Here is a 27,637-nt window from a genome sequence, read left to right as displayed (position 1 = left end):
TCACTCATTTTGAAGTTCTAACTTTATTAAACTTTACACATGTCTCTGAATAGTTACCTCAATATGGTTGTGATCAGCAGGCACAGGCCCAAACTGGGGCAAACTTTTACTGAACCACATGGTGATGTCTCGCTTCATATTGATGGCAAAAGGTTCAAATCCTTCCTGCAGGCCACAAATGGCAAAATAGCGCAGGCTGCTGACATCTTGACCAAGATTAATCCTTCCAACCTGAGATAGACCCAGGGTACACACTGGAATAAAACCTGATGGGTAGCATGAAAGGGAAGGAATTAGTTAATAGTTTTTTCAAGCTGCTGCTTATAATGCAAACTGGCACCAGTAACTTTTAGTTATTGGTGCTAATGCTGGTTCTATAAAAAAAACAGTTCTCACCATCCCCAATTTCAATATCTTTGAAAGCCATCTCTGAGCCTGAGTCACTGATCAACATTTCTCCATTGAGTGTGAACATGATGTTCATCTCAGTCAGGTCTATCATACAGCCAACGACATCACCAGACTGCCACTGGCGGCCAAATGGTTCATTGCCAATATGCCATCGCTGGGCCTGGAAGAGGTTACAACAAATAAAATATTACCTATTTCCACAAAAACAGAGACATCATTTCCACCAGCTACAGTGTGCTACAGTAACCTTTTTTAGCTACTGACTAATACATCTTGCCTCAGGTTTACGAAACCTCAACCTTCTCCTAGCTATACAAAAATAATAAAGACAGTGTGATATTTTCTATTCCTACAACTTAAAGAACTTCCCTCCTCAAAATTCAATATTTCTAATAGTTTGAGATCCACGTCACCCATTCAAAAAGATGTGAATGATTTAGAAAACATTTACACAATATAATTTTTTATAGACCAAGTTAACAAGTCTAAATTCGATTTTTAATGTTACCCTAGTGACTAACCTTATTGCCATTAAAGACGTAGGCCAATTCATCTGCTCCCAGTTCAGTGTCAGAGTGGACATTAGGACGTGCCCAGCCCACTCTCATCTCCCCTGTTGAGACTGCCTCAAACTCAAAGTACCACTTTCCTTGGGTGACAGCATACGACTTCTCTGCCCTGAAGATTCGCACCTTGTCCCCACGGGTGTTCTCAAGGCCATGGCCAGCTGCAGTGAAAGAGGGAAAACATGACAGATAAGAATAAGAAAGACAAAAAAGGTGGTGTAAAAAAGATACTGTGCATTTAATTAGCGAACACATGAGGAAAGATTACTTACTGCTCTCCTGATCTGGAGGCTCAATGTTGTAGCCATAGCCAATGAGTGTACGGACAGCGTTGTTAACGCTGTCTCGGTTGGTTTTCTTAGTTCTCTCATCCAGCAGGTTGTAAGGTACCAGACGAGGGTTACGCTTATTAACAATGTCCTGAAAAGTGTAAAAAATGCAGCTTTATATAGAAAAGAAAAAAATATACAATGCATGTGATTGTAAGTGATTGATTGTGTACTTTAAGACAGACAATCCACCAATAAATAAAAGATCCACTAAGGATTGGGAAATCATCACCTGGACAATGCTGTAGGTCCATCCTTGCCGTACTCGGTCCCTCGCCCAAACATTATGCCCATTTTCTGCCAGTTTTTCTACAAGCTGATTCTGGTTTGGTGTCAGCTTGACATGGCTGAGATCAAGCGGGGCAGGCTTGTATCCGTTGCTCATCACATAGCTAACAGAAAGATATGGTTACATTTAGATCTGCATAGTTAAAGTATAAAATTATGACAAAACAATAAGAAATATCTTTTGTTTTCATACGTCTTGGGAAGCTTGATTTTCTTTAGATTCTCCTCCGCTTTCTCATCACCCATACCAACATGGCAACCCAGTGCTAGGAGAGTCCTGCGGGATAATAAAGTAAAGACACAAGTTCACCAATAATGGGACATAAGCGTTTTCCTCTGACCTTTAAATCTCTCAAATCTAACCTGCTACTCACTTGAGCGTCTCAGCAGACATCTGCAGATTGTAGTTCTTCTCTGGTTCAGGCAGACTTTGGAAGTCCACCAGACAGGGGTGGAGTTTCTTGTTGTCATCCCTAAACTGGAGGGAAAAATCATAGTTTTTTTACCCACAGTTTATAAATGTGTGTAAATTTATATATGTATATGTTAGTTCATGCTTTTTTTTGCTTGTGTAAAGCATTTTGAAGCATTTCTAACAGTCATATTAACTTTTAACAGTTAAAAGCTCCAAACCACTTAAAGCTGATGTTGTCAAACCACTAATCTCGTATAGTTGCATCTGTTCTGCAGTGCTGACACCATACTCACAATCCCATAGGTCCAGCCCTGCTCAATACGAGTGATAGCCCAGAGTTCGTGAATATTCTCTGCCAGTTTTTCTCGGATACGTTCCAAGTGGGGTGGCAAGACAATCTATAAATTAAAGGAAAGTCAGAAAACGAAAAGAAACAAAGACATCGAATACTGATTTTAGCTGAGGGGATTTTACCTGAATTGTGTCCACAGGGCAGGGGGTGAAAGATGTGTGAGTGAGGGACAGAGTAGGACCCAGAAGATTGCGCACACCATTAAAGTCATGCTTGTACTCCTTGATATGTTCAAGACGCATCCTCTCTCTAGGCAACAAAGCCTCGTAGCATGGCGCATAACCAGGCGGGGGCATGAATTTAAAGTCCCCATGGCGACCACCGAGGAGGAACCGAGCCCTAAGGAGACAAAAACCAAGTGAGTCCAAGTCTTTATCTATACGACAGAGGTTTATATACTACTAAACTCCTTTATGACAATGGTTCATTGATCTTTAGAAAACTCATAATACAGAAAAAAATGATTTTATTTCTGTGCCAGTTCCTGAGCCTGTTTCCCTTCTTGTACTCATCAGTCAATGATGCATAAGCCCCATCTCAGCACTCTAAAGATTTATTACAGACAAATCCTGTAAGAGCTTTTAAGTGACAGGACTCTGAAGATTTTAAAGCTATTATTTGGGAGATTAGACAATAATCTAAAGAAATAAAAGAAAAATAATAATTATTAAAAATATAAAACTGGAGAAATTCTGAAATATAATGCAATAATAATTCTTTTGTTACTTCCCCATTGTATATTATTACACCAATAGTCCAATAATTGAAATTAAATTACAATTTAAAAGGTGACAAACTCATGAAAAACCATTAAATTAGCTTCTGCTTGCATAATTGCATTGCATCAACATGTATCACATGAATTTACTGTTTATCAGTTACATTAATCAACAAAATACAAGTAAATAGTGAAACAGAGGATTACGCTTTATTTGTATGTTAAACTTACTTGACCCCAGCAGAAAAGCTAATAACAGGAAAGAAGAGGCCATCAACATTAAAGTTTTCAAACATTCCCTGAACTGGGTGGCCATTAATACGGAAGGAGATACTGGGCACACTGAGATCCAGACAGCAGCTTACAACATCATCGGCAGCCAGTGTATGTGCACTGGGCGAAGCCACCTGGCGGGCCACAGTACCTGAACAGTAGAGCAGGTAGTAAAGAGGTTGTATTGGTTACAAGAGATTGTAAATCTTCTTTTAAAGAATTTAAGGAAATCTTACCTGACCACAGATGCAGTCCATCAAAGCCATATGAGTAGAGGTCATCTCCCACACCATTACCACCCCAGCCTTCTCCTCCTCCAGGATAGGGGCTATAACCTTCAGTCAAAGCCCAGCCTACCCGCAGGTGACTCGCCTGTGCTGTCACAAAGGCTTCCACATGGTCTACCATCACCTCATAGTACCACTTCTTATACTGTGTTGACCCCTCACATGTACCCAAGAAGATGTTGGGCCTTACACTGAGTACAGAGGAGAAAGTACATTAGCATTAACTTTTATAGACAACAAGGGGAAATAACTAAAAACTAACAACGTGGAAATATTGCAAAACAATGTATATTTGGACACTTGTGCACCTTTAATTTCTGCAATATCCCAGAAACATTAGTGTTAATACTTGTGTCCTTTTATATTTATATTTATCTAATTGTATCTCTATTTCTACACTTCTTTTTATGCTATTCCTTTGTTGTCTGTTGTATTTATGCTGCTATGATAACTCAGTTTCCCTCTGGGATTAATGAAGTTTCCCTGATTCAGATTTTGAAAACAACAGTAGTTCAAGTACCTGGTGACATAGTTTACAATGCTGGTCTGTAGCAAGAGGTCACGACCTGGAAGTAGATTTTCAGTGATGAGGTTCTGGTTGGACCTCACAGCTACACCGTTACACACACAAAGAGAGCGCAAGACATCCAGCACCTAAAGGTAGAAGCATAAACACTTTTATTAACTTAATTATCACTGGATTATCCGCTGGTTAAGATTACTAAAAACAGAACAGCACGAACAAAAAGGATTTTTATGAGTCAGATTCATTCAGACATTTAGGACTGTCTTTACATTATGAGATAAACAGAAGAACTGCTGCCCATGACAGGAGAGAGACAGACACCAGCTAGCTACCACCAACAGGCAAAAATATATTTGCCTGGATTTTGTCTTTGCTTTCTCTTCTACTTTTTTTTCTTTACCAGTTTATAGATCCATAACTGATGTGATGATGTGATAGCCCACCAATACCTCCTCCACAGGAGATACTGGTAAGAGGAGATAAACTAGTGTCTCCAAAGCACTTTAGCACTGATGTAAAATCAAGCAAACAGGCAGTCCTTCATGCACACACTAATTTCAAAAAGTGCACACTGAGAAAGGATGTCGTGTCTGTGTGTCTACAGACATGCATCTAAATCTTGCATATTTTGATTACATCTGCAAATCCTGACAAGAAACAACAGCAAAACAGATTTAACGTGTTAATGGGAAAATATTCAAATATGAGTGCATATCATATGGAGCTAATTTATTTTCCCTTTCAGTTCCTGGCAGTGAAATATAGCCTACCTTATGGTTCCTTCCATGTTTGTCCAAGAGAGAGATGATGGATTTGATGTGGTTCTCCTGGATGATGTTCAGAACCTCGGGGCTTTCAATTAAGACACAGTACAGCACCTCAAGAATACCTAAAAACAAGGAAAAGGGTTCACATACTGGTAATATTTAAATAATATACAGTCTTCAGGCCAGCTGCTGGCTGGCAGAGATAAATAAAGCAACTTGATGCAACTGTTGTTGTGAATTTTTAACCAACTCCTGATCTAGACTGGATGTACTGAATGTAAGGAGACTTGTGTATTTCAGTTATATTGTACTGTATCGAAGGTGTTATTAATCTGAGGATTTTCTAAGTGGAAATAACAAACAACACCCTAGGGCTTAATGCATTAAGCTGTGCCAATTATAAACAGTAGATCCTGCCAAGCCAATTAGTCGAAACACTTGTAATTTGTGGGTGGTGGATGTATGACTGAATGAGTAAGGTGCATTTCAAACCTGAGGAGGCCTCCAGACGGTCCAGCTTGCTGACCAACCAGTCGAGATTGTCACAGAACAATGCACAATTTGATCGGTTACCCCTGATCAGAGAAGCTGTGCAGTGGAGACACAGAGACAAATCATTTTTTCTTTATTCAGCAGAGACCACATGTAATTTGCGGTTTGTGTTTTCAGAGGTCGTACCCAGCAGCTCATAAAGGAGGTTGACAATCTCCTTCCAGGACTCAGCAGCCTCCTCTCCCGCAAATTCAGAAAAGTGGGCAGCAGTGTTGTATACGTTCAGGCGGTCAATGCACTCCAGCACAATGGTTATCATTCCCTGGGGTTGAAAACAAAAACAAAAACATCAGGATTCATAATAATAACCTGAGAGTTTAGGTCACGTTCACATCCATTTAAACTTATTTTGAATAAAAAATAATATTCCCCTTTATTCTGAATATAACACTGAAATTATTTCTTGCACTCATAGAGCAAGAGGTTTGGATGGCAGCATGCTGATTACCTCCTCCTGGAAGAGGTTCTGCCGGTTGCGGAGAGAGCGGAGCTTGGTCTGTTTCTCTTCGTGTTCCAGTTCCTCCTCAGGTGGGCGAAAGTAGAAGATGAGATCCTGAAGAGAGAGGATGACCGACTCCAGAGGAAGTGATCCTGTCCCTGGTGACTTGTTCTTCCCACTGAGGGAGTCCAATCCACTGAAAGAACAAATAAAATTTAATAATAGGTTTATATGACTGCATCCTGCTGCAAAAAAGAGTTTCCACTCATCCACATTTTGAAAACATATAAACTTACTTGATGAACTGCCTGAAGAGGCCTGTGGTGCTGTAAATCATTCGAGCAGCCTGTGACTCTTCAGTCTGAGAGCGGGACACAGTCAAGGCATCGTCCATATGGCCCTCTTGGTGCAGAATAACCTGGAAACATTATTTTCCATTGGTGGTACTTATGTAGGAAAAAAGATTTAAGAACCTTAAAAAGGTTTGCCATTATCAATATTTACTTATTTTCACATTAAACATTAAAGCACACAGATGCAGGTAAACAATACTAAAATCTGACAAATGTCTGGACTGCTGGCAAGCCAGCACCCGGACTCTTCCGCATTGATGGTGCTTTTCCAGATTACAAGCTGTGAATATGCAGTAAAGTAGCTCCATATCATCAAAGATCCAGCCTTTCTAACTGTGTGGTGATAACAAGAAAGATCTTCCACAAGCCAAATTAATCCAGATGTGGAATCCAGGTTTTACAAGAATTTTCACTTTTGATTCGTCCACAGAATAGTCTACCACTTTACCCCAGTCCATTTTAAATGGCCCAGAGAAGATGGAAGTGTTTTTGGATCATGTTCACATGTGGCTTCTTCTTCGTATAATAGATCTTTAACCTGATTTCTGGAAATGTTCCTGAGCTGAGCCTATGCACTGATTTCTATGGCAGAATCATGTCTGTTTTAATGCTGTGCTGCCCAAGGGCCCAAACAAAACAGTCATCCAATACTGATTTTTGGTTTTATCCAGTGTGCACAGATTTCTCCAAATTCTTGGGATCTTTTGATGATATTATGTACTGGGTGTTTGGTATGCAACGACCACAACTGAGAACAGGAAGGCAGCCCAGGGGGTAATTAGCACTGCCCAAAAAATCATTGGCTGCCCTCTCCCACCCCTGGAGGCCATTGCTAGATCCTCCTGTCTCAGGAAAACCAGGGCCATCACAGGTGACCCCTTGCACCCCGCACTCCACATGTTTGACATCACTACCCTCTAGACGCCTCAGGTCAATCAGGTCCCACACCTCTAGGCTCACAACAGTTGGTGTGGAGCACTCACAATTTCATTGCACATTTACAATGACAATAAATGGCTATTCTATTCTTTAGATTCTATTCTGTGCTGAGGATGATGAAACATTCAATATATTCACAATTTTAAGTTTAGGAACGTTTTTTTGCAGATTGGTCATTCTGTATCTCTCTAAGATGCTCTTTGACCTGTTGTCAGTTAACATCAGTTGCAAAATGTTAATTTAGCTGTTTCTTTTTCAAAGTAATTACTTTTCCAACCTTTTGTTTTCCATCTGCCAAATCTTTTGAGGTGTGCTGTTATCATCAAATTCAAAATGAGCTCATATTGTTCTTAAAATAACTAGACATTTGACATGTTTTCTGTGTTCTACTGTGAATGAAATATTTTTATATTTGCTAATTATCATGCTTTTATTTATCTTTTACACAGTGTGACAACTTTTTCAGAATTGGGTTTGTATCTCACTTTTATTCCCAGGATAGATCATTACCTTCCTTTTCATCATTCCCAAACGAGCAGCTTTAGCATCCAGGGCAGCATATGTGAGCCACAGGGCTGTAGACACATGCTGGACAAAGCACATGGACTCTCCATACTTAATCTCTGGAATGCCCATCCCCTCAACATCACGCTTCTGAGCCACCTCCACCTTCTCCTGCTCGGGGGGAGAAAAGGACAATACGTGAGAAAAAAACTGAAGTCAATGAGAGAAGAAATCACGTATATTAACTATGACTATCCAAGTGCACTGAGAAATTCAAATTAAAATGTTGACCTTTGAAGCACGGAAGCAGAAAGCAGACAGTTTGGTGTTCGCCTTCTCGGGATCGACCACCAAGAGGCCCTTTTCCTCATCAAGACACAGGTACCGGCCCGTCGTGATGTGGCGAATACGAAAAGACTGTCCCCACTTCATGTGGCTACCACTCCAACTGCACAAAGTTAAAGAAAAAAACTATAAAGAAGCCAACTAAACTGTTTCATTCACTACTATATTTTGATTTTTGTTGCTCTTCCTTATTCTTACCTTACCCAGCAATTCAACCAACTAATGTGTGTCACATGACTCCCTTGAGGAGATAATCACCTGATTCTGAGGGGTTCCAGCCTCCACAGGGATCGAGCCTGACTGCACACAGTACCGCCTTCATAATGAGCCATCCTGTGGCAGAGTGGGCGCACACATACAGTATGTACATGGTATCACACTAACAAGAAGTTGTTCTACTAAGAGCAACTTAGCGTTCCTATATTCTCACCTGCGCTTTTCTTCTCCTTCCTCTGGTGTAGCGATGGCCAGACATTCGTCCATGTGGCCATGGAAAAGCCTGAGAACATGACCTCCTGTTAAATAACCTGTGTAAAGGAACAAACATCCATTCTGTGTTATGTTTATTTTTACGGGGACAGGGAAGAGACAGAGTTTTTTAAAGCAGGTTTGTACCCTCAGCTAGTTCACAGCCTGAACTAATTGGATTCATGTTCCAAAGAGTCTGCATGAAGGAAGCGTCCACCATGAGATCTCCACTGGCGTAGGACAGATGCTGGGGACAGAAGAGAAGAAGACGATTAAAAAAGACATACTGTGTATATGTTTCCATCATTGTGTAAAACAAGGAGCAGTCGTACCAGGTATCTCTCAGAGGACACACTGACAAGGATGAGGTCATCACCCACCCTGACCTTTTCACCTTCTGACCTTTGTTTAGAAGCTGGATGAATAGTCCACCAACATGCCTCACCTTCAACAAGAGTAAGAAAAAAACAGCTATTTCCAAAAATATAACAGATAACTTGTGTTTGGTAACAACATGCTGATACTGCACAATCACTGCTTATATCCTGTAGCCCAACAACAAAGTGGATATAAACTGCTGACTATTTTTGTCAGTAGCTTTCATGTTGGCAATAACAATAGCACCAGAGAATAATGAGATAATACCAGGCCTAAAATGTATTCTGCTGCATTTCCCTTACCGGTGGAATCCTCTTGTAAGCCTACATCGAAGGCCAGCTTGTCCGTGAGGGACCGAGATGTAGTCAAACAGCTCAGGTACTGGAGAGATTTTTATAGAGGACATGACTCCAATTAGAGCATTTGAGGACATCTTATACAGGTTTACATTTATTTCTTGCTCATTTCTAGCCTTACCATGCCTGAGTGGTGGTGTCTCAAAAGGATGGCATGACCATACAGTAAAGTGCGGTGACCTCCACCCTGGGACGACTGAGGTGAGAAAAAAAAATACTTAACAGGCCAAATCAACACAAGTGACTGTATACTTTAACAAACACATTGACCTGATGGGGGGAAACAACGACACATTTTTAAAGGTTCAAAGGTCAGAAGAAAAGATTAGAGGCTGGTTGAAACTTTCAATAACTGAAAATGAATGTACTAAAGATCTTTAAGCTCTATTCAGTTAAGCCTGTCCTTTATATTGTCCATTATATGTAGCAACTTTTGTTGAATTCATTGATCCTGTATATGGTGCATAGACTTTTCAGTCAAAGTACACATCCTATTAGGATCAATAATATGTATCTTGTCTTTCAGATGTGTTCAATTTATGTAAACAATATGTCTAGTTTAGTCACAAGTTTATATTAACCAATAGTGACCTGCCCAATTTATTTATTTAAACCCTAATGTCAGTCACCATAGGTTATAGTCTCAAACACAAGCGCAACATTTAACATTTAGGGGTGCTGACAGGAAGATAAGACTAAACCTTTATTAAGGGTTTAGCACCCATAATCCACTGAGATGAGTTAGGACAGGTGTTGTGTTGGCGATTGTGTTGTGGGCCTTATCCCCAAGTGCGTGTGTTAAGAAGGAGCTAGGCCTGTCCGCAGCTCTGGGGTGTCCAATTTCTCCATCCATCCCTGACATATGTTGGTGGGAACCTCTGCTGGGCTGCATGCCATTCTATTCTCATCCTCTTGTTCATCAGTAGGGAAGCCTGGCTCTTCCACATCTTTCAACTCCTGTGAAGCAGGAACTGTCTAGACTAGTCATAATGCAGCTAATAAAAGGCTTGAAATAGTTTCTCTTAAAGCTAGCTTAAGATCATTGCCTCAGCTGTATCAGCTTTCATTCACCTGTCTTATCAAAGATTCAACACTGTTTTTTTGTTTTTTTTGATGTGCTAACTGATATTTTGATTGTATACTAATCAAAATGGCCCATTGTAGTTAAATTGTGAAAAGCATACTTAACTGGTAATCATCTGAAAATGAAAAAAATACCAAAAACAACCAAAAGTTTCTCTTACAAAAACCTTCAAGGATCAGAATGCCTTGATAGTAAACCCAAGTGTGTACATTTATAGTGAATTAATCTTTTTTATCAATATGATAACATGTTGTGAATAAAAGGAGAACTGGGATGTGTTATAAAAATGGACCTGTTATGCTCATTTCCAGCTCTTCATTTTTATTGTTTGACTGCTAGAGTGGGCTCACACAGGGCTTTGGTTCAGCCCCTTTTCACCCACTGTTGTAGCTCCTCCACCTTTAAAGCCGCGCTCCCTTTAAGGCAGCTTTCTTCAGATTGTCTGGGTGGTTTTAACAGCATGTGGATGGGGCTTATGTGCTCTTTGCGAGAAGTGTCTGTTTGACATGACCATGTTAAGGATGTCTCCTCTTGCATCATACACATCTAAGTGTAGAAAAAACTCTGACAGACCAGATCCTGAGAATCCTGAGTGTTCTGTTTCCGGGGACTGTCTTTACATACGACCTTATTATTTGAATGTTTGGCCATGTTTAGTATGAGCATCCACAACTGAAGTATGAGGGGGGGAAAAAGAAAAGCATAACAGGTCAATTTTTAAGACTCACAAAGAACAATGATCTAAAACAAATGAGCAACATCAAGCAAGGTAAAATAATAATTATGATGAATGGGCTGCGTTTTGCACAAAATGCAAATGAGTGATGCCTTGTAGCTATGTCTCATATTGTGGGATAGATTGAAGTTTAATTATTAGAAAAAATGCTGTGCTCTATTCTTGCTTCAAAACTGTGGAAAAAAAATCTAATCTTTTCCTAAAACTTTACTTTTTTATGCTTAACAGTGCTGTTTTTAATAGCTCAGCACAGAGACAGTGGACTTGAACTCCACCAGCTGCTAAAAGCTATACACAGGTGTTCATGACAATCACCTACTTATGGTGAGAGCTTAACTGATACAAACCGAGATGTGTAAATGATACAGCACTACGTATTTCATTCACTAGGACACCCACTTGCCAACATGACAGGAACAAGGACAGTTGCCAGGTTGGTTGGGACACACATTACAGGAAATAACACACGTTAACAGACATACCCATTTGTCCAAATCGACTGCCTGCTTTGCAAAGAGCAAGAAGGGAAGGGGAGCGGGTATCAGATGGCAAGTAACAAAATCATAATAAAATAAACACCAAAAATAAGTCCATTGATGGTGGTTATGTAGGCTGAAGGAATTTGGTTCATAATATCTCCAACTGTGAACTTTTTAAATTCATTTTGAAAGCTCCATCTGTGATGGAGCAGAAAAATACCACCTACATATTAAGACAGGACTGGCACGCGCTACTAAACAGTCTGACCCACATAAACTGCAAATTTATTTCTCTCTGTCTAAAACAGAGACATGTCGAGGATCTCTCAGTCTCAGACTGGAAACAAAGTGTTCTGAACCAGGATGTTTTTAAGTACATACAGAACGATGTAGTCAACGGTTTCTTAATTCATATACTGTTAGAAACAGCCAACTTTGCAATAAGGTATGAGGTAAAAATTATTTATCCGTATTAATGTTAGCTGTTGTGCATCAAGTAAAACAGACTGGAAATTGTTAGAGGGTTGCTGCATCTATTTTGTTGTTAAACTTGGCTGGGTACTTCTTGTTGACATGGTGGAAATAGAGTCAATTTCATATGCAGACTTTCAAAAGTGTTGTCGTTTTTCTTGCCATATAGGTTTGGCAGTAGTGGGAGACGACACAGAAAAGTTATGCTCAACAACTGCACACAACAAATTGCAAACACAATGACGTTAGCAATTCCAGCTGAATGTGACAACTTTTGTCTGGTGACAGTAAGATGGACAGTGAGAGAGGCAGTAAAATTGCATCCAGAATATACACATTTTTGCATTCAGAGAGACCTTAAAAATCTTCATAACTAAGTATATTTCTTTAGTGTGCCTTTCATCAGTCGCATTCCTTTTAGCACTCCATGAATCTCTTACATTTATGAATCACCCTCTCAATATATTTCTATATATCCTCTACTAGTTTCATTATTTTATTATTTTAGTTATGACCCCCACCTCGGTCATCTCCACGGTGTTGGCCAGCATCTCCTGCAGAGCACGGACTGAGAGAGACTGCTCCAGAATGAAGGAACATATGGCCAGGTCTGGGGGCACATTCTGCAAATGCATAAACAATAGAGAGGTAAATTAAAGTTGTTCAAAAAACAAACAAGCAAGTGGATGCACAAGGGAAAGGGAGGAATGGGTAACAGAATCTCACCTGAGCGTTGGATGTGGTTTCAAGGAAGCAGAGACGGTTCCCGAAGCCCTCGCAGGAGAGACACAGTTTAATCTGTTCCTTCAGGACGGAGGCAGTGCACTGCAGAACTACCTGGTCATCCTGCACTCAGTAAACAAACAAACAAACTGTTATCGATATTTCTTATTCACTGTTCTTTTAATTTTAGGATGCATCATTTTACATGACTTATTCAACTACAGTTTTCTCTTACATGTTTGTTGCAGTTGTGCTTGCCAGGTTGTTTTTTTAGGTATTTCTTTTTTTATTAAAAACAATGTTTTCACTTGATATTGCAGGCATTCTGTTGTACAATGCTGACCTTTTATTGACTGAACTGAAATTCTCTGCAAGAAGTGCAAAAAAGGAAAACTTGTCTACAGCACATTTCAAATAGACACTTGCTGTAGAGTACACAGTGACTGAAGTAAAAATGACTAGTACACTTAGAGAAAAACCCTCTGATTTAGTATGTTTTATGACTTTACCACTAATAAATCTGTTGCTTTAAGTAGATAATCTATCACAGCGAATGCTAAACCTGCAATAATTTAGTGCACTTTGAAGCTATGAAACTATTGCATGAATAAATAACAACTTTTCAAATCAATCTTAGTTTAAATCCATCACCACAACAATAACATGACTAAAATAGGTAGATCTTATGTACACATTGAGAAATTTGAATTGTGAATGTGTAAAGGATTAATTGGATATGAGCTTTCAGCAGAATTTAAACAGCTCCTTTTAGTGAGGTATGGCACAATATTTAGATGTGCCTCTATTCCATGGGCAGAATGCTAACAGTGAGTAATTTGTTTGCTCCTCGTCAATGCCTGGACGCTGCAGAGACTGTTGTAAATACAGCAATAAACACCCCCTCGCATGTGAACCTCACACCTGACACTCAAAATTCTCAGCTGTTTCATTTAACCTGAATACTATCCCCTCTACAGCTCTGGACGGATCCCTGACTTTTCTCCCCTCTCGTCTAACAAGTAATGTATCATTCTGTCTTCTCATTTCTTGAAGTGCTCGCTGTCTCACCCTGGTGATTCTGCAGCTGTAATGTGTCATGACTTACTGTTAGAAAAATAGCAGGGCCTTTGAAGCGAGGTCAAAGGCAGGAAAGGATTTTGCAGATCTATGTTTATAGCTTAGCATATAACAGGAAAATGGAAAACGATGCAGAGCTGTGACCTCATAACATCTACTCATCTCTTATGCCCAGAGGCCTCGAGTATTTCTTTGGCTGAAAAGTGACCCCTCTTCCTTTGGCTGAGCTATCATCTATCATCTCCTCAGCCTAGAAATGTCTTCTCTGTCCTTTCCTTGCTTTACCTGCTCTGCACTTCAGAAAAGTGGAGCAATGTGTCCTCTCTCTTTCACTGCAGACATGAGCAACAGCACTCAATGCAAGTCAAGAGTTACTAAAACTGCACAGGGCTCGCACAGTTTTTTTTAACCTGACTTTTAAACCTCAGAAGTATCAGGAAACAAAATTGGATTTGGAAGATTTTTTTTGTCTCCCTTGTGCAACAACAATATCTACCTACACAGCACCAAGCTGAGATTCAGACCAGTACCTGCACGCACTACAATGACATGCATCTTTATCGACTCAGTATACCTGTTCTAAAGCCAGCATTACAGAACGACAATAAGGCTACAAGGTCTAAACAGCTCTAAGTCAGGGTTAAACTGTCTAAAGCGATCATGTTTTGAGGCCAGTGCACAAATACTCAAACCTCATTAAGCAGATAGGGCTGGCCTAATAAGAGTCTGAAAGACTAAAGTTACCAAGTGGTTTACTGTTGAGTGATCAGGTGGCAACCATACACACTGTATGTCCTACAATTATACAGCAGTCCTGCTCATTGGCTTCTAATCTATTTCAACAGCCGCTGCCCCACATGGTAGACAAACACAGCTTCTACCTCTGCAGTCATGATCTAAAAAAAAACAGGATTTTCTAGAGGACTGCAAGGACTAAAGTTTGTATAGAAAGAATACTTTTTTTGTTTTCTTTATCAGTTTTTCAATTTGTGTTATTTTTTGTGCGTTAGTATTTTGTGAACATGTTCTTGAAAGTGGTTAATGATGATTATTAGCTAATATTTGGGACTTTGGAACAGAATAAACACCAAAGCCCCGCCACACTGTGGAAAAGTCATTTGTGACACAGTGAAGATAAGAAACCAACTTTCCCCAACATTTATAATACTCCTAAGTCAAATGTATCAGCAGCTACAGGGCAGTGTCCTTCCAGAAGTCACACAGTGTGAATCACTTCCAATTTGACCACGTGAAAAGCTGACACACAAACCCACAGGCTTAGCTCACACAGTTATTAATAGAGGCAGCTTTAAGGATTTGGAAGATGTGCACCTGACAGTTAATTGTACACCAACCACAACTTCTGATTATTTGTTCATCTGTTGTGACCATATCTGATGGGACCAAGACAGCTAGGATTCACTGAGTGGAAGTCAGGATGTCATGATTATTACTCATCTGACCCACTGAACTTATACCTGAGCCACATAAAAACATAAAACACATTTAATGCCTCATGCAAATGCTGCTTGTAAGGCTACAGCCAAACCATGTTAGGACTTGGCAGCTGAAGTATCAGGATATGCGGATATTTGAGGTTAAAAGGAGAAGTTAAGACAAACGGAACGAAAATAGTAGACAGACAAACAAACAAACCAACTAGTGAGCATTAATAGCACCAACAGAAGTATGTATTGCACCAGAGATTTACAGCCACAAGCACAGATAGTGAAAGCAGACACCTTTGTATATTCTCTAGGGCCCTCTAATGGTGCACATGCAGACAGAGGATAGCCAAGGATTCCCCAGAAAAGCAGGCATGGTGCCCGCGGCAGACAGGAAGTAAACAAGCAAACAGATGCAAAATGGTGAGTGATATTTGCTCCCTCTAATCCTTTCATGATCTCCTAAACTAAGAGATTAGCCACAATCAGGGAACCAGGTGTAATAGAACATCTGTGAACAAAGCTGGGAAAAATATTGCTGTGGCCGCGGCGGTGCGTCACTGTTTGGTTTGTTTGGTTTGTGGACAGTGACTGTTTATAGAGGATGTTCTTAAATTACAGCTGGGGCAACAGCATCTTTGACACACCGCAGGTCCCCAAGTGTAAGATATAGGCCTAGTTTATCTGGGATTTAACAGTTTATGGGTTATTTGGGACATCTTTACACCGGTATGTCCGATACAATGACGTCAACACTTGCAACAAAGTTACACTTCTAACTGCTGGTAAATTGACCATTTTCCACTAGCAGGTGATCAGCTTTAATTCAGCACAAAGGGACTGTGAGACAGGAACAAGTGGGTTTATAGACACGTTTATAAAAAAAAACTTCTTTTTATACTGAATTCTAGTTATATATTTAGAAATTACACTCACACACTCATCCAACTGAGTCAAGTGGTTTCTCACATCAGAATCAGCAGCTCAGCAGCAACAAACTAGTTCTGCCTTTTATGCTACACAGCTACATCTATGCTACTGAAAACCTGTCCTTTAATCGAATCATTAGCAAACAGATAACATATTCATTCTTTCTTTATGGCTCTAGATTTCTGTCCAATGCTCCCATTTAACTGTGCTGATGCAGGACACCCCAGGCTATTGATTATATTCCTGTAGACATAAAAAGAGTGAGGGACAGCACATTACTCAATATGTGGGTGGAGGAGAGGAACAGTTCAATAAGCCAGAGGGGAGAATAGTGATGGGGTTTCCCTTTGAATACTGGGAGAGACCATGCAGGTGCACAATCAGCATCCTTCGTCACAGCTGTCTAACAGAGGGGTAGTAGAACTCACAGGGTTTTAACTTAAATTAAAGCTTCCAAACATCCTTCTCCTGTTCTCCCTGACTTTTATTGCACATTTCACTCAAAGTTTAAAGTTTCACTCTTTATTCTCATTCTTTTATACAAAGTTTCATACTTTGTACAATACTACAATGAAATTGTAGTAGTATTTTTACACATCGGTGCTAAAGAAACACATACTACTATTATATGTAGTATGTGTTACTATATATAAAATTATATATAAAATCAAATATTCAATATGTATATTTATATTCTGATGTATAAGCAGTTATGTCTTTAAACTCTTGAATTTAGACTTAAAAAAGGACGAAATCTTTATTTTTCCAATATCTTCTCAGGTCTGTGAAAGCTGAGGATGTGAAATCAATCATCGAGTCTGACAGCTGTGTTAGGCTGCATACAGTGCTCACCAGATAAAAACCCTATAATTTACCATAACACCTCTGAAACCATGTCATAGCATCAGTTGCACTTTTTTCTGGGATTAACTGTAAGTGGGTTAAAAAAATATTTAAGTGCATTTTTTGGAAGTATCTGGATTTATGGGATTCTTCTCCACAGCATAATATCATTAGGAGGCATCTGACCTAAACTCAATCTGCAGCATGTGAAACTGCAGCCCCAGACCTGCAAGCAGATTAATTAAGAACTTTCTTCAGCAGCAAGAATAAGAAAAACACTCTATTAACAGATGGTATAGCCCCCACAGAGCCCTGATCTGAGTCATTGTGCACTTACATGAAGACACAGAACCAAATGAGAGTGGCCAAATCTACAGAAGAGCTGTGGCAAGTAATCCATTATGGTTTGGCTCATCCTACTTTGTACCTTCTTTGAAAAACTGTGTGAATTTTAGAAAAATTTTCAAATCTCAATTTGTCGTTAAACAGCTCAACAGAAGTTTCTTTTCTTTTTCTCTTACTGCTAATGGTACATATAACTCCTCTAACTATATTACGGTGTTAATACTTGTATGACACTCGATAGTGAAACGTCATAAACGTCATTCAACACTGATTGAAAAGATTCAGAGAAAGTCATGCACACATTACAATATCTACTTAAATGCGAAGCTTCTTTCCCTTTCAGTTAGCACCACATTAGAGCAAATTTAAATCCTCCCTAGGTGAATTGGAAATACCAAAAAATGTTTCCATCTGCTAAAGTGAGAGGCTTCCTCCTCTGAGCTGTTTTTTGTATTTGCAGCATTAGAGAAAAGCATATTGGCTGACAGTGGGATACTAAGCATTAAACCCATTTTTACACAACTGCAGAGTAAATATTACAGGTCAGAAGAGAAATGACAGGAAAAATAAGAAACTTCCTATTGATGCAGTGATCTAAGGAGTAATTACAATGCTGTAAATGTATGTGTCTGCTTTAGGTGAGATATCTAATGTGGAATGATGACTTGGTTTTGCAGATAGCTCATAAAGAATGAAAGTTAGCTGAGATAGGCAAAGAACAAAGGCAGGGAAGCTGTTATGCTACATTAAACTATTGCAGATAAATCTTTCATAATAGATGGGACGCAATGTTGTGAACATTAAGAGCTTTCTCTTTTATTCTTACTAATTTTCTCTAAGCTATTTGTTTCAATGTGCATTTCTCACCCGTTTTATTCTCTCTGTCCTTTCATCCCTTTCCTTCTTTCTCCGTTACCTCTACCAACCCTGCTCTGGGCCTTCCCCTTCCACTCCACTCCTATTTTAGTTGGCTGCACCTGTCACTATCCCATTCCCTCCTTCTGCTGACCAGCAGATACTTGGAGGTCTTACTTGAAGAAAGAGCCAAAAGAGATTCTCTTGCTCACAGGCAAGATACTGAACACATAGGAAACTATCAGACATCTTCTGCTACTGAAGAACATAAAGAAGAAGGAAAACAAACCTAAACTAATGTTACAAAAAAGCAGTTTATATTAGAGCTACTGGAGATGTTAGTTTAGATGACAGGCAGTAATTAATCATTGCAAATTCTCTAAAAGCTTAGTGGGTTGCACATTTAGAAAACACAACTTAGCTAAAGCTGTGTTAACTCTCAAATCCAGTGCTCAGGAAGATCTAAGTTGAATTTTAAATAAAAGTTTTGAAAGCCCACACAGGCTTTATTTTCATCCAGGTTAGAAAAACAGCTACAAACTACCAGAAATGACGCTAAACTGCCTCTGCCCTTTGAAAGATGATAATCCTGACAGACATTAGCAAATGAATGGAAAGCAATTTTATATAAATCAGTTATTTTAGCTGGCCTAAATCCATGTTCCATTCTTCAAAAAAGTTCATTTGCTTTAAGTCTATGCAAAATATTTTGCTGATCAGCAAGCCAATGTAAGACAGATGTGAAATTTTGAAGTTACACGCAGCATTAAGAGTCACGGCACAGCAAGATGACAAGACAAGTGTTACATGTTAAAAATACAGCAAAATACCCAAAAATACAAGGACTGAAAAGACAAAAACACTAAACATTTGCACACCATGCTTCTATGTTCCATTCATTTCTATAAGATATTCAATGACAGAATTAATGTAATCTATCACAATGACACTGGTTCTACAATGTTTTCCTGTTAAAATGGGTTATGTTGTTAAACTGTGATACAGTGCTAGACAATGATGACGTAACAACTCATAAATGCAGATTCAGCTTTGATGTGTGCGTTATGAATACAGTCTCTAACAGCATGTGTCTGATTATTGAGTTTTATACCATGAACTAGAATATATCCATGACTGTATATGAAGTATTAGGAGTGTTCGGTTTATTTGTTTACCAGCTACAGAACAGTAGAAGACATTATTTTTGTTTTTTGGTTAAATACAGGCTGTATGATAACAACTGGAATGAGGCATAGCAATGCCAAAACAAGTTGTGTTTGCCTTAAGTTTGTAAGTATTTAACTCTTTACAGTTCCCCTCACTTCACTTTGTTTGGACTATTTAAGTGTAAACAAACACACACAAGCATAACAAGACAGTTGTGTCACTTTGCAACGCTTGTACAGAACCCCCCACACCCCTATGTCTGTCTCGTGCCCAAGAGCAAAGCGGACCACCTGTTTATTGTGTAAACTGCTGTGACCAAAGCAGGCAGAATGACAGGTGCTGGGTGTGTGTGTTTGTGTGTTTGTGTGTGTGTGTGTGTGAGAGAGAGAGCAGCTTTATATGTGTTGCTATTCCAATGTGGATGTGGTTATCTCCTAGGCTCAGCACTTCTAAAGCGGTGTTTTGCTTGCACTCTCCCTATCCCCATTACCCCGTCTGTCATCTGCTGTCAGTACAATATCTGCTGCTACTGTAGCTCACAGATGTGCTCAGTGTATGTGTGTGTGTTAGAAAAGAGAGAGAGATATCAAAAGAGAAGGGACACAGTCGTTCAGGGTGAAATATGGAGACTCCGTATCTCAGTACAGTTATACAGGAACACCATCAAACAAAATATGTATCAACAGTTTTGGCCTTCCTCAGTCAGCCTCATCTCATCTGCAGATGAGTAACCCCCCCCCCCCCCCCCCCCCCCCCCATGACCCTGGCTTGAATAAGCTGAGGAAAATAGATGGATGAATAAAAATGAAAATTATAAAGATAAAAACAAAGGCCTTGATTTTATAGTTACAATCTATTGGTTTTTTTTCCCAACAATATCTTTATTTTTATTTTTTTTTACATTTTAATGACTTACAAAACAATCTATTGTTTTAGAGGATTTCTTAACTCTCTCCTTTTACCCAGCAAAATACCAATTCAGTGTTCACTGCAAACATAATTCAACAGCCCATAGTGTTCTGGTTTAAAGGCGATATTCAGGCCTGTATTGACCGTAAATGTCATAACTGTCAAAACAATGTACAGTGTCTCTGTTCGCTTGATGCACAGAGAAAGACACCCATGTCTACACATGTACACATACCACTTCTCCCAAAGGATGCTGGCAAATAGGACACTGGCTCCTCTGGTTTCTCCCTCCTGAACGTGTGCACTTATAGTGGCACACTATAAAAAGAAACTGCTGTTATAGACTGGAACTCGACTGCCCCTTAAACTCGCTTGCTTGTGTGCTTTAAAATGGCAAATGTGGCATCGTGAAACAGTGACACAGCTTTTAGTTTCACCAACAGAGAAACAGCACCGCTGTCTGGGATCTTTCACGTTTATGTGAGACATCAGTGCAGGCTGTGGCTACCACTGAAGAGAAAAGAAAAGTCTGCTAGCTACTGCAAGTAAAGACAGTCTCTGCTCTGACAGTAAATGCGGGGGCTGAAGTGCTTGCACATTTTTTAGGGGGCAGGCTGAGTACGAGATACCTGTAGTTCACCGAAGGGCATCCACTTTGTTTGAGTGGAGACCGATTTTAAATAACCTGCTACTGCAGAGCAGGTGGAAAGGCTAAGCTCACTTCTGAATGTACAACTATTCAAGCCACACTGCGATCAGTCACCGCTGTATGAGTCACAGGCCAGGGCTGTATTACAAGAACACCATAAACCAGAACCAAATAGAGAAGGACTGCTGAGTAATCTATAAGTGGCTTTTCGTGATGTAAAAACAGTCACTGGAGATGTGCTGAAGTGTTCCCCGTGTCCCACACTGAACAGCATTTACAATTTAACGGATCTCATCTTGTCTTCTTTTCCTCCCTCACTATTAAACATCCCCCACCCCTAACCCCCAAATCACTAAATGCAGCACTAAATGCATTGCCTTACGCTAAAACTCCCACGGCTTTTCTTGTTACTTGGAGGATTCCCAGCAGGGGTGAAAAACAATAGAGTAACAGAGAAAATGATAAAAACAAAGGGACCAATGAGATTACAATGCTTTTTCTTTCAGCTGCTTTAATAAACAAACAACAAAAGGGTTCAGTGATTTCCACAGGGGAGTAGGGAAGTCCAAATTATGACTTGTAGTCCCGATGATGGACATGAGGGGGCATTTGAACTTTATAAAATTAGGACCTTGAATAAAAGAGAAAAAAACACCGGCAGTCAAGTTAACCGTAACTGCATATAACACATTACTTGTGAGTCCCAAAATTTTACTTCTATGACCTACAGGCGTTAGTAAGATATAACTTATGCTTTACTTGAACTAATATCTTAAACAGCTAGCTCATAACGAAAATAATTACCTGCATTTCTCTTAACTTTAAAGGTTGACTTTGCTCATTTGCCTGAAATTGTTTTACAGAAGTATTTTCTAGGTATAAGCCAAAACCCTGAGCTCAAAAGAAAGCCTTGACGTGCAGGCTATGAACCTTCATGTCTCATTACATAACGGCAAAAAGATAACATTGGACATAGCTACAATCTGCTGCCCAGCTGGTCCAGGTGAGTTAAAACCTCCTCTGTGCTCTCTCTTCATTTTCTTCACATCTCCCACTTCCAACATAACCAAGGGAACTACCCCAACAGAGTGAGACAGCTGACTCACACAATGCCTCCCATGTATTTAAAAGAGTAATAACCAGAAACATTTGGTGGATGCTTTAATCCAAAGGCCTAACAGCGCCATGAGCACCAACATTTTTAGTACTGTATTCCTGCAAAAAATGTCGACAGAACCTCTGACCCTGACACTGTTAGTGTCAAAGATAAACCCATTGAAGTCCACAAGACATTAATAATTCAAAGAGAGCTACACTATTTATTTTTCTTTTGAAGTGTTGGTGTTCTATAGTTTCATCCTAACTGATCCTCTTGGACCAAATGACAAACCTGCTGAAGGCATTCAAAGTGTGGCTTGCAATTCATTTGTAAGTTTCTTAAGATAGAAAAAAACATTTTTTTGAGACAGCAACAGCTGTGTTACTCTGTAATTCTTGTGGTTATTGTGAGCTGGCTTCACAAGCTTGAAATGAATCCTGTCCATCAATAATTTGCTTTTGGTTGTTCTGTATGCCTCTGTCTACGCTCTTTTATACTTGTACTTGCACTTTGGTATTCACATCGAAACAGATTCAGTGTCACTTAGGTAAACATTTCAGCAATGATAGCAATTACACAAACTAGCAGAAACACATTTCACTGCAGTGTTTTTGTTAAAGCTGTTTGCAAAGGAAAACCAAGTGAAACACTTTGATAGCTCACACAAGCGTCTGGAAACAGTCTGCTCAAAAGTCAGTATTACTTTTCACTGACACATAATATATGTGTCAGTGAAAATAATATACGATATCTAAATGAATTTTTCGAAGGAATTATTACGTTTCACACAGGCAAAGATATAACGAGAAGAATTAACAATAGGTTCCCTGCACTGAGCATTAATTGGGAGTTCAGGAAACATATTTCATCTAATTTATGATTGTAGGGGTTGGAGTTTATCCCAGCTGACATAAAGTAAAAGGAAAGGGGTTGGGAAACATTTTGCCCAGATCTCTTGTAGGTCCTAATATAAGTTGGTAAGTTTTAGGTTGCAGTGATAGAAGCAGTGTGGATTCAAATAAAAAACAGTGATCAATACAGACATCTAGACCAGTTTCATTGAGTGTTTTCTCACATATTGTGGTTATAAAGACCTATTTTGCCTTCTCAGCTGGTGCAGATGGTTCTGGGGGGTCTTCTCCTACAGGTTTTAAACTGTGAAGTGGCTATCGCAACACTCTGTCTGTTTGCGTCACTAAGGAAGATGTATAGCTTTTGGGCAGCTGTCCCCTGCAAACTCTGGCTAGCTTGTTGCTCTGCCTTCTCACCCCACTCTGACAGGCTCTACTTTCCTTAGATATAAATAGATAACGATGCTAACAGATGCACCAGCCCCTGTCTATCTATCTGTGCTCACACACACATATGCACACATACTCTGTTACCACCTATTCTTAAATCTAGAAGATTATGAAGATAATTTAAAAGAGATTATGCAAGACAATATGCGGTGCATTGTGGAAAGATCTAAATATGACTGAGTAATGTATTTCTGAGCTCTTACGAAACTGAAATAATCAATTATTAGGTTTAAAGAGATCAACTAATAAGCAGGTCATGGCACAATGAGGGCGGCGTAAAAATAGTCAACTATATACAGAAGCGGGACTTGGCTCTGTGAACTGCAACTACAAAATCTGAGTTTTAAAAAATTCGATGCCAGGAGAGCAAAAGGGATACAAGTGAAGAAACCATTCGTCCAGGAAACACTGAAAGCGCCATGAAACTGATGATGGAATATGAGGACTGGTTGAAAGTTAAATCAAATGATTTTCCCACATAAAAAAAATAGTTTTGTTTCTCTTCTCACTTCTTTTCTTTAATAACTCGTGACTTCACTCTCCATCCACTAATCTCTAGAACTCGTCTACAAACAGATGGGCAGGTTAGTCCTTCACAATAGGAAAGTAAGTAGGACTTACCGTTCGCAGGAACTGAATCTCCTCCTCTCCCTCTCCCCCTTCTGCCATCTTTCACCGAGGGTTATTCGCAGCTCCTCAGGAGAAAACAGAAAACCCTTCAGTTTTCTCCCGTCAGGATTTGGCTTTGCTATGTCCCTCCCTCTTTTAGTTTCCTCGTTCCTGTACCCCTCTTTCTCTTTCGCACTCTGCCTCAGTGTCTCTCACTCTCCGTGCTAGTGTGTGTGGGTGTACTGGAGGACAGCATGCGTCCTGTGCTCTCACGGTGTTGTGAGAGAGTGACAAGGAGGCAAGGCTCTCCCCGGCTTCTCTCTCCTCTTTGGATCGTATCCCCAACAGCAGATGAGAGTAGGAGGGATGGAGGGTGGATGAGGGAGGGGCAGGCACCTTGTTACACATTTACACCGTTCACATCCAGCCGTGGCGCCATGTTTGTAGAAGTGGGCCACTCCTTCACACAGGCTGCCCCCCTCCATCACCCTCCCCTTCTTCCACATGTCTGAGGCTATAAAAGGAAAGAGGGGTGAGGACTAGCCTTTGGGGAGCGTGCAATAAGAGCACACAAAAGCACACCTCAGCTCTTCAAAGTGAGTAAGTTACTGTAGCTGTACTGGAGCACTGTAACAAAAAAATAATTTCCCCCAGGGATCAATAAAGTATTCTGATTCTGATAGCTGCTCTTCACAAGAAAACCATTTGGGATAAATAGTGTATCAGTATATTAACATCATACTAGATCTTCTGGGCCCAACATGAGCTATTTGGAAATTCAGATATCTGCATCACTTGACGAGCAGGTTGCATTAGTTCTTTGTTTTATGTTTGAAGTATTGCAAGTCACACTTACAAGAAATTTGCTATATTATTTACCATATATGGCTCATTATTCGTTTTAGTGCTGATTGATCTTTTAATCAAAATGAACTTATATACAACAATAGCTAAGTTAGACAGCTGTTCCTTTATTGGTAAATGGCCTGTATTTGTATAGCTTTACTAGTCCCTAAGGACCCCAAAGCGTTTTACACATCCAGTCATCCACACACTGGTGATGGCAAGCTACATTGTAGCCACAGCCACCCTGGGGCGCACTGACAGAGGCGAGGCTGCCGGACACTGGCGCCACCGGGCCCTCTGACCACCACCAGTCGGTGGTTGCCCAAGGACACAACGACCGAGACTGTCTAAGCCAGGGCTCGAACCGGCAACCTCCCGATTACAAGGCGACCTCCCAACCCTTGAGCCACAATCGCCCCATTAGGGCGATCCCCCCAAGAGCCACAATTGTAGCACTGCATGTTTGATCTGGCAGATTTTTATGCCAGATGATCTTCCTGACACAACCCTAAAGGACTTTGTAGCTCTACTCAAAATATTTAACTTGTTAGACAAATAACTAAACCACTACGGTTCATAACTTTCCCAACACAGTCCAACTTTGACTATACAAAAAAAAACTCTGACAGGATGCAATGTTTTCATTTTATTTTTTTTAAACGTGGCCTTGAAATGAAATGGCAGAAAACATAATAAATACTTCATAGCCCACATTTATGCTGAGAAGTTGTGTCATCACATCGCTTGTGTTCTTTAAACAATAGTTGAAGAGAGAAAACTGATCTGTTACAAAGAACTGGTTTAGATTCTTGCCTGACATGCAGGTGTTGTTGAGTGACTCGTTGTTGATCAAGGATTATTTTCACCACTATACTACAGGAATTGTATATTATATAACTCTCATCCTTGTAAGTAAGTAATCAAGTAATCTGTTGGATCAAAGTACAGCTCAACTTACAGCTTGGCACTTTCAGTGTGGTGGACACCACTGAAGCTGTCTTACAGCCCAATCGATAACTGAACGAGACACTCTGCACAGATATTTTGTCTGGCTTTTAATTAGCTCTTTGATCTTTTACACTCTTCCATAAAATTACAGTTTTATGCTTCAGTGGTAAAGTAGCAACCTTCCTACTTCCCCTAAGAATAGTGATTCATTACCAGCCTATTATTTTGAGTTTCCCTGTCACTTATCTGAAGCAATACCTCTATCAACAGCCTCTAGATGGTTTTAGTGCTGCCTGGGTTTAACATTTAAGAGATGAACTCAGCAGTGACTGGGGAAGAATCCAGCAGGTAAAATCATAATGAAATTGACTCAGTGATGAACAACACATTCATTTCCACCGTAAATTAATCTATTATTCATTTACTCTGTAAAACAATTGGCAACGTTGGTCGTGAAATATAAGGATTTGTTGCTTTTTATGTTTAATATCACTTCATTATCATTGGGTCCTGAACTGTTGACTGATCAGACTGGTTGAATTTAACAATCAGTGTGAACAGTACTATAGGTGTAAGGACAATTGATATTTTTTATTTGTTTTCATTTTTATATCTTATTTCAGGGATCTTATAATTCATTGAAAAGCAAAGAAATAGCAGTTTAGCTTGGAAAAAAATGCATTGCATCTAGACACAATGTTGTCAGCTGGCTCTACTGTGAATCAACTATGTAGGCCTCCCAAAAATATTTTTTGCATGGCATAAGCTTTCCCCTTGAAAAGCCATCTTTTCAGAAAATCAACAGTTGCTTTTGATTGAAACAGTGGATCTGCAGGAGCGTCCGTGTCACACCCCTCCTGACAGGCAGAAGGGATGCACCAGACAATAAATCTGGAAGTCTGAGTGCTGGGGGGGAGAAAAGCACATCACACTCTCACAGCAACGGTGACCAGCCTTCAGACACTGTGCTCATGCACACATCCCTACCTCCCCTGTCTCCATCTGGCATCCTTGAGCATGCTTTCTTTCTCATCCATCTCCCACTGCAACCGCAGCTGGCAGCGGAAAAGCTGTTTCAGGACGCTGCTCGCCGGGACACAACTCCTTTCAGCGGATAACGGAGAGCAGGAGGAAAAGAGGCGGTGAAGAAGGCGATACGCCACTGAGGCGGAACTAACATGAATTCTGGGAATATGAGTCTCGATTCAGAAGTAACCTGCTGACTCCCGTTTTCTGCCAACTCACGAATCGTGCTGGCTTTATGTGCAGTTGCTGCAGTACGCCTGAAGGAGGCAATATAATACAGAGAACTGATGGGAAAAGGCTTTACAGGTGTCTCTCAAGCGAAATAATTAATTAACGATATATATTAGAGGTCATGACAGTATCACAGTCAAAATAAGATAGGTGTTGTTTAAAGGAATTGATTAATTAACTCAGATGGAGTTATTTTACTGTTTTATTGAAACCTGGTTCAAGCAAAGGGAGGAATCCCCTGCAAACATGTGATGTAATGAAACTTTCAGCTCTTCCACGTAACAGGACGGCTGCTCCGTAGACTGTAAGCATCACGTTTGGTGGTTTTGCTGCGAATTTTCAAAATATGTACTTTGCATACATAATAGATACAAAAAAAACATATAGAAATATACGCAGTGGTTACGACAAAAGTCTTATGGGGGCTTTAAAACTCAGGTAACGCTGCAGGTAACGTGGGCGTGCCAGCGTGTTGAGTTATAGTAAAATGGCACTAGCTGTTCTTTTGTCCAATGTTCTTCACCAGCTGAGTGGCGCTTCCTGTTTTAAAGAAGCATTGCTTAAGATTACAGTAAGTTTACCACATTGTCCGGAAATG

The 27,637-nt window shown here is 40.0% G+C and overlaps 1 protein-coding gene across 10 annotated transcripts in view; it reads right to left on the bottom strand.

Annotated features, from left to right (window-relative positions):
- The window catches only part of ryr1b (ryanodine receptor 1b (skeletal)), a 62,372-nt gene extending 38,112 nt beyond the window's left edge, over positions 1-24,260 (bottom strand). For 6 of the 10 annotated variants that reach the window (XM_085244115.1, XM_085244119.1, XM_085244117.1 and 3 more), the window contains exons 1-29: positions 24,001-24,260; positions 12,763-12,882; positions 12,558-12,659; positions 11,569-11,589; positions 9,388-9,462; positions 9,213-9,291; positions 8,865-8,977; positions 8,680-8,779; positions 8,495-8,591; positions 8,323-8,397; positions 8,011-8,167; positions 7,726-7,890; positions 6,220-6,341; positions 5,933-6,119; positions 5,611-5,746; positions 5,425-5,520; positions 4,936-5,054; positions 4,160-4,293; positions 3,589-3,830; positions 3,311-3,503; positions 2,484-2,700; positions 2,303-2,407; positions 1,969-2,072; positions 1,788-1,871; positions 1,539-1,698; positions 1,250-1,397; positions 933-1,138; positions 397-571; positions 58-266 (exon numbers count right to left, since the gene is read on the bottom strand). In XM_085244115.1, coding sequence (XP_085100241.1) covers positions 58-266; positions 397-571; positions 933-1,138; positions 1,250-1,397; positions 1,539-1,698; positions 1,788-1,871; positions 1,969-2,072; positions 2,303-2,407; positions 2,484-2,700; positions 3,311-3,503; positions 3,589-3,830; positions 4,160-4,293; positions 4,936-5,054; positions 5,425-5,520; positions 5,611-5,746; positions 5,933-6,119; positions 6,220-6,341; positions 7,726-7,890; positions 8,011-8,167; positions 8,323-8,397; positions 8,495-8,591; positions 8,680-8,779; positions 8,865-8,977; positions 9,213-9,291; positions 9,388-9,462; positions 11,569-11,589; positions 12,558-12,659; positions 12,763-12,882; positions 24,001-24,048 — 3,789 coding nt within the window. In that variant the 5' untranslated portion in view covers positions 24,049-24,260. The remainder of the gene's footprint in view (positions 1-57; positions 267-396; positions 572-932; positions 1,139-1,249; positions 1,398-1,538; positions 1,699-1,787; positions 1,872-1,968; positions 2,073-2,302; positions 2,408-2,483; positions 2,701-3,310; positions 3,504-3,588; positions 3,831-4,159; positions 4,294-4,935; positions 5,055-5,424; positions 5,521-5,610; positions 5,747-5,932; positions 6,120-6,219; positions 6,342-7,725; positions 7,891-8,010; positions 8,168-8,322; positions 8,398-8,494; positions 8,592-8,679; positions 8,780-8,864; positions 8,978-9,212; positions 9,292-9,387; positions 9,463-11,568; positions 11,590-12,557; positions 12,660-12,762; positions 12,883-24,000) is intronic. The other 4 variants (XM_085244118.1, XM_085244120.1, XM_085244121.1 and 1 more) reach the window with 1 other exon arrangement.
- Positions 24,261-27,637: the final 3,377 nt, after the last annotated feature.

The sequence above is a fragment of the Mchenga conophoros genome, linkage group LG14, assembly GCF_057382185.1.
Source record: "Mchenga conophoros isolate Kocher_MC1m ecotype Shallow Benthic linkage group LG14, M_conophoros_male_GT1.1, whole genome shotgun sequence".
NCBI lineage: Eukaryota > Metazoa > Chordata > Actinopteri > Cichliformes > Cichlidae > Mchenga > Mchenga conophoros.
The sequence above is the reverse complement of the archived record's forward strand: the minus strand, read 5'-3'. Positions and strand labels throughout refer to the sequence as shown.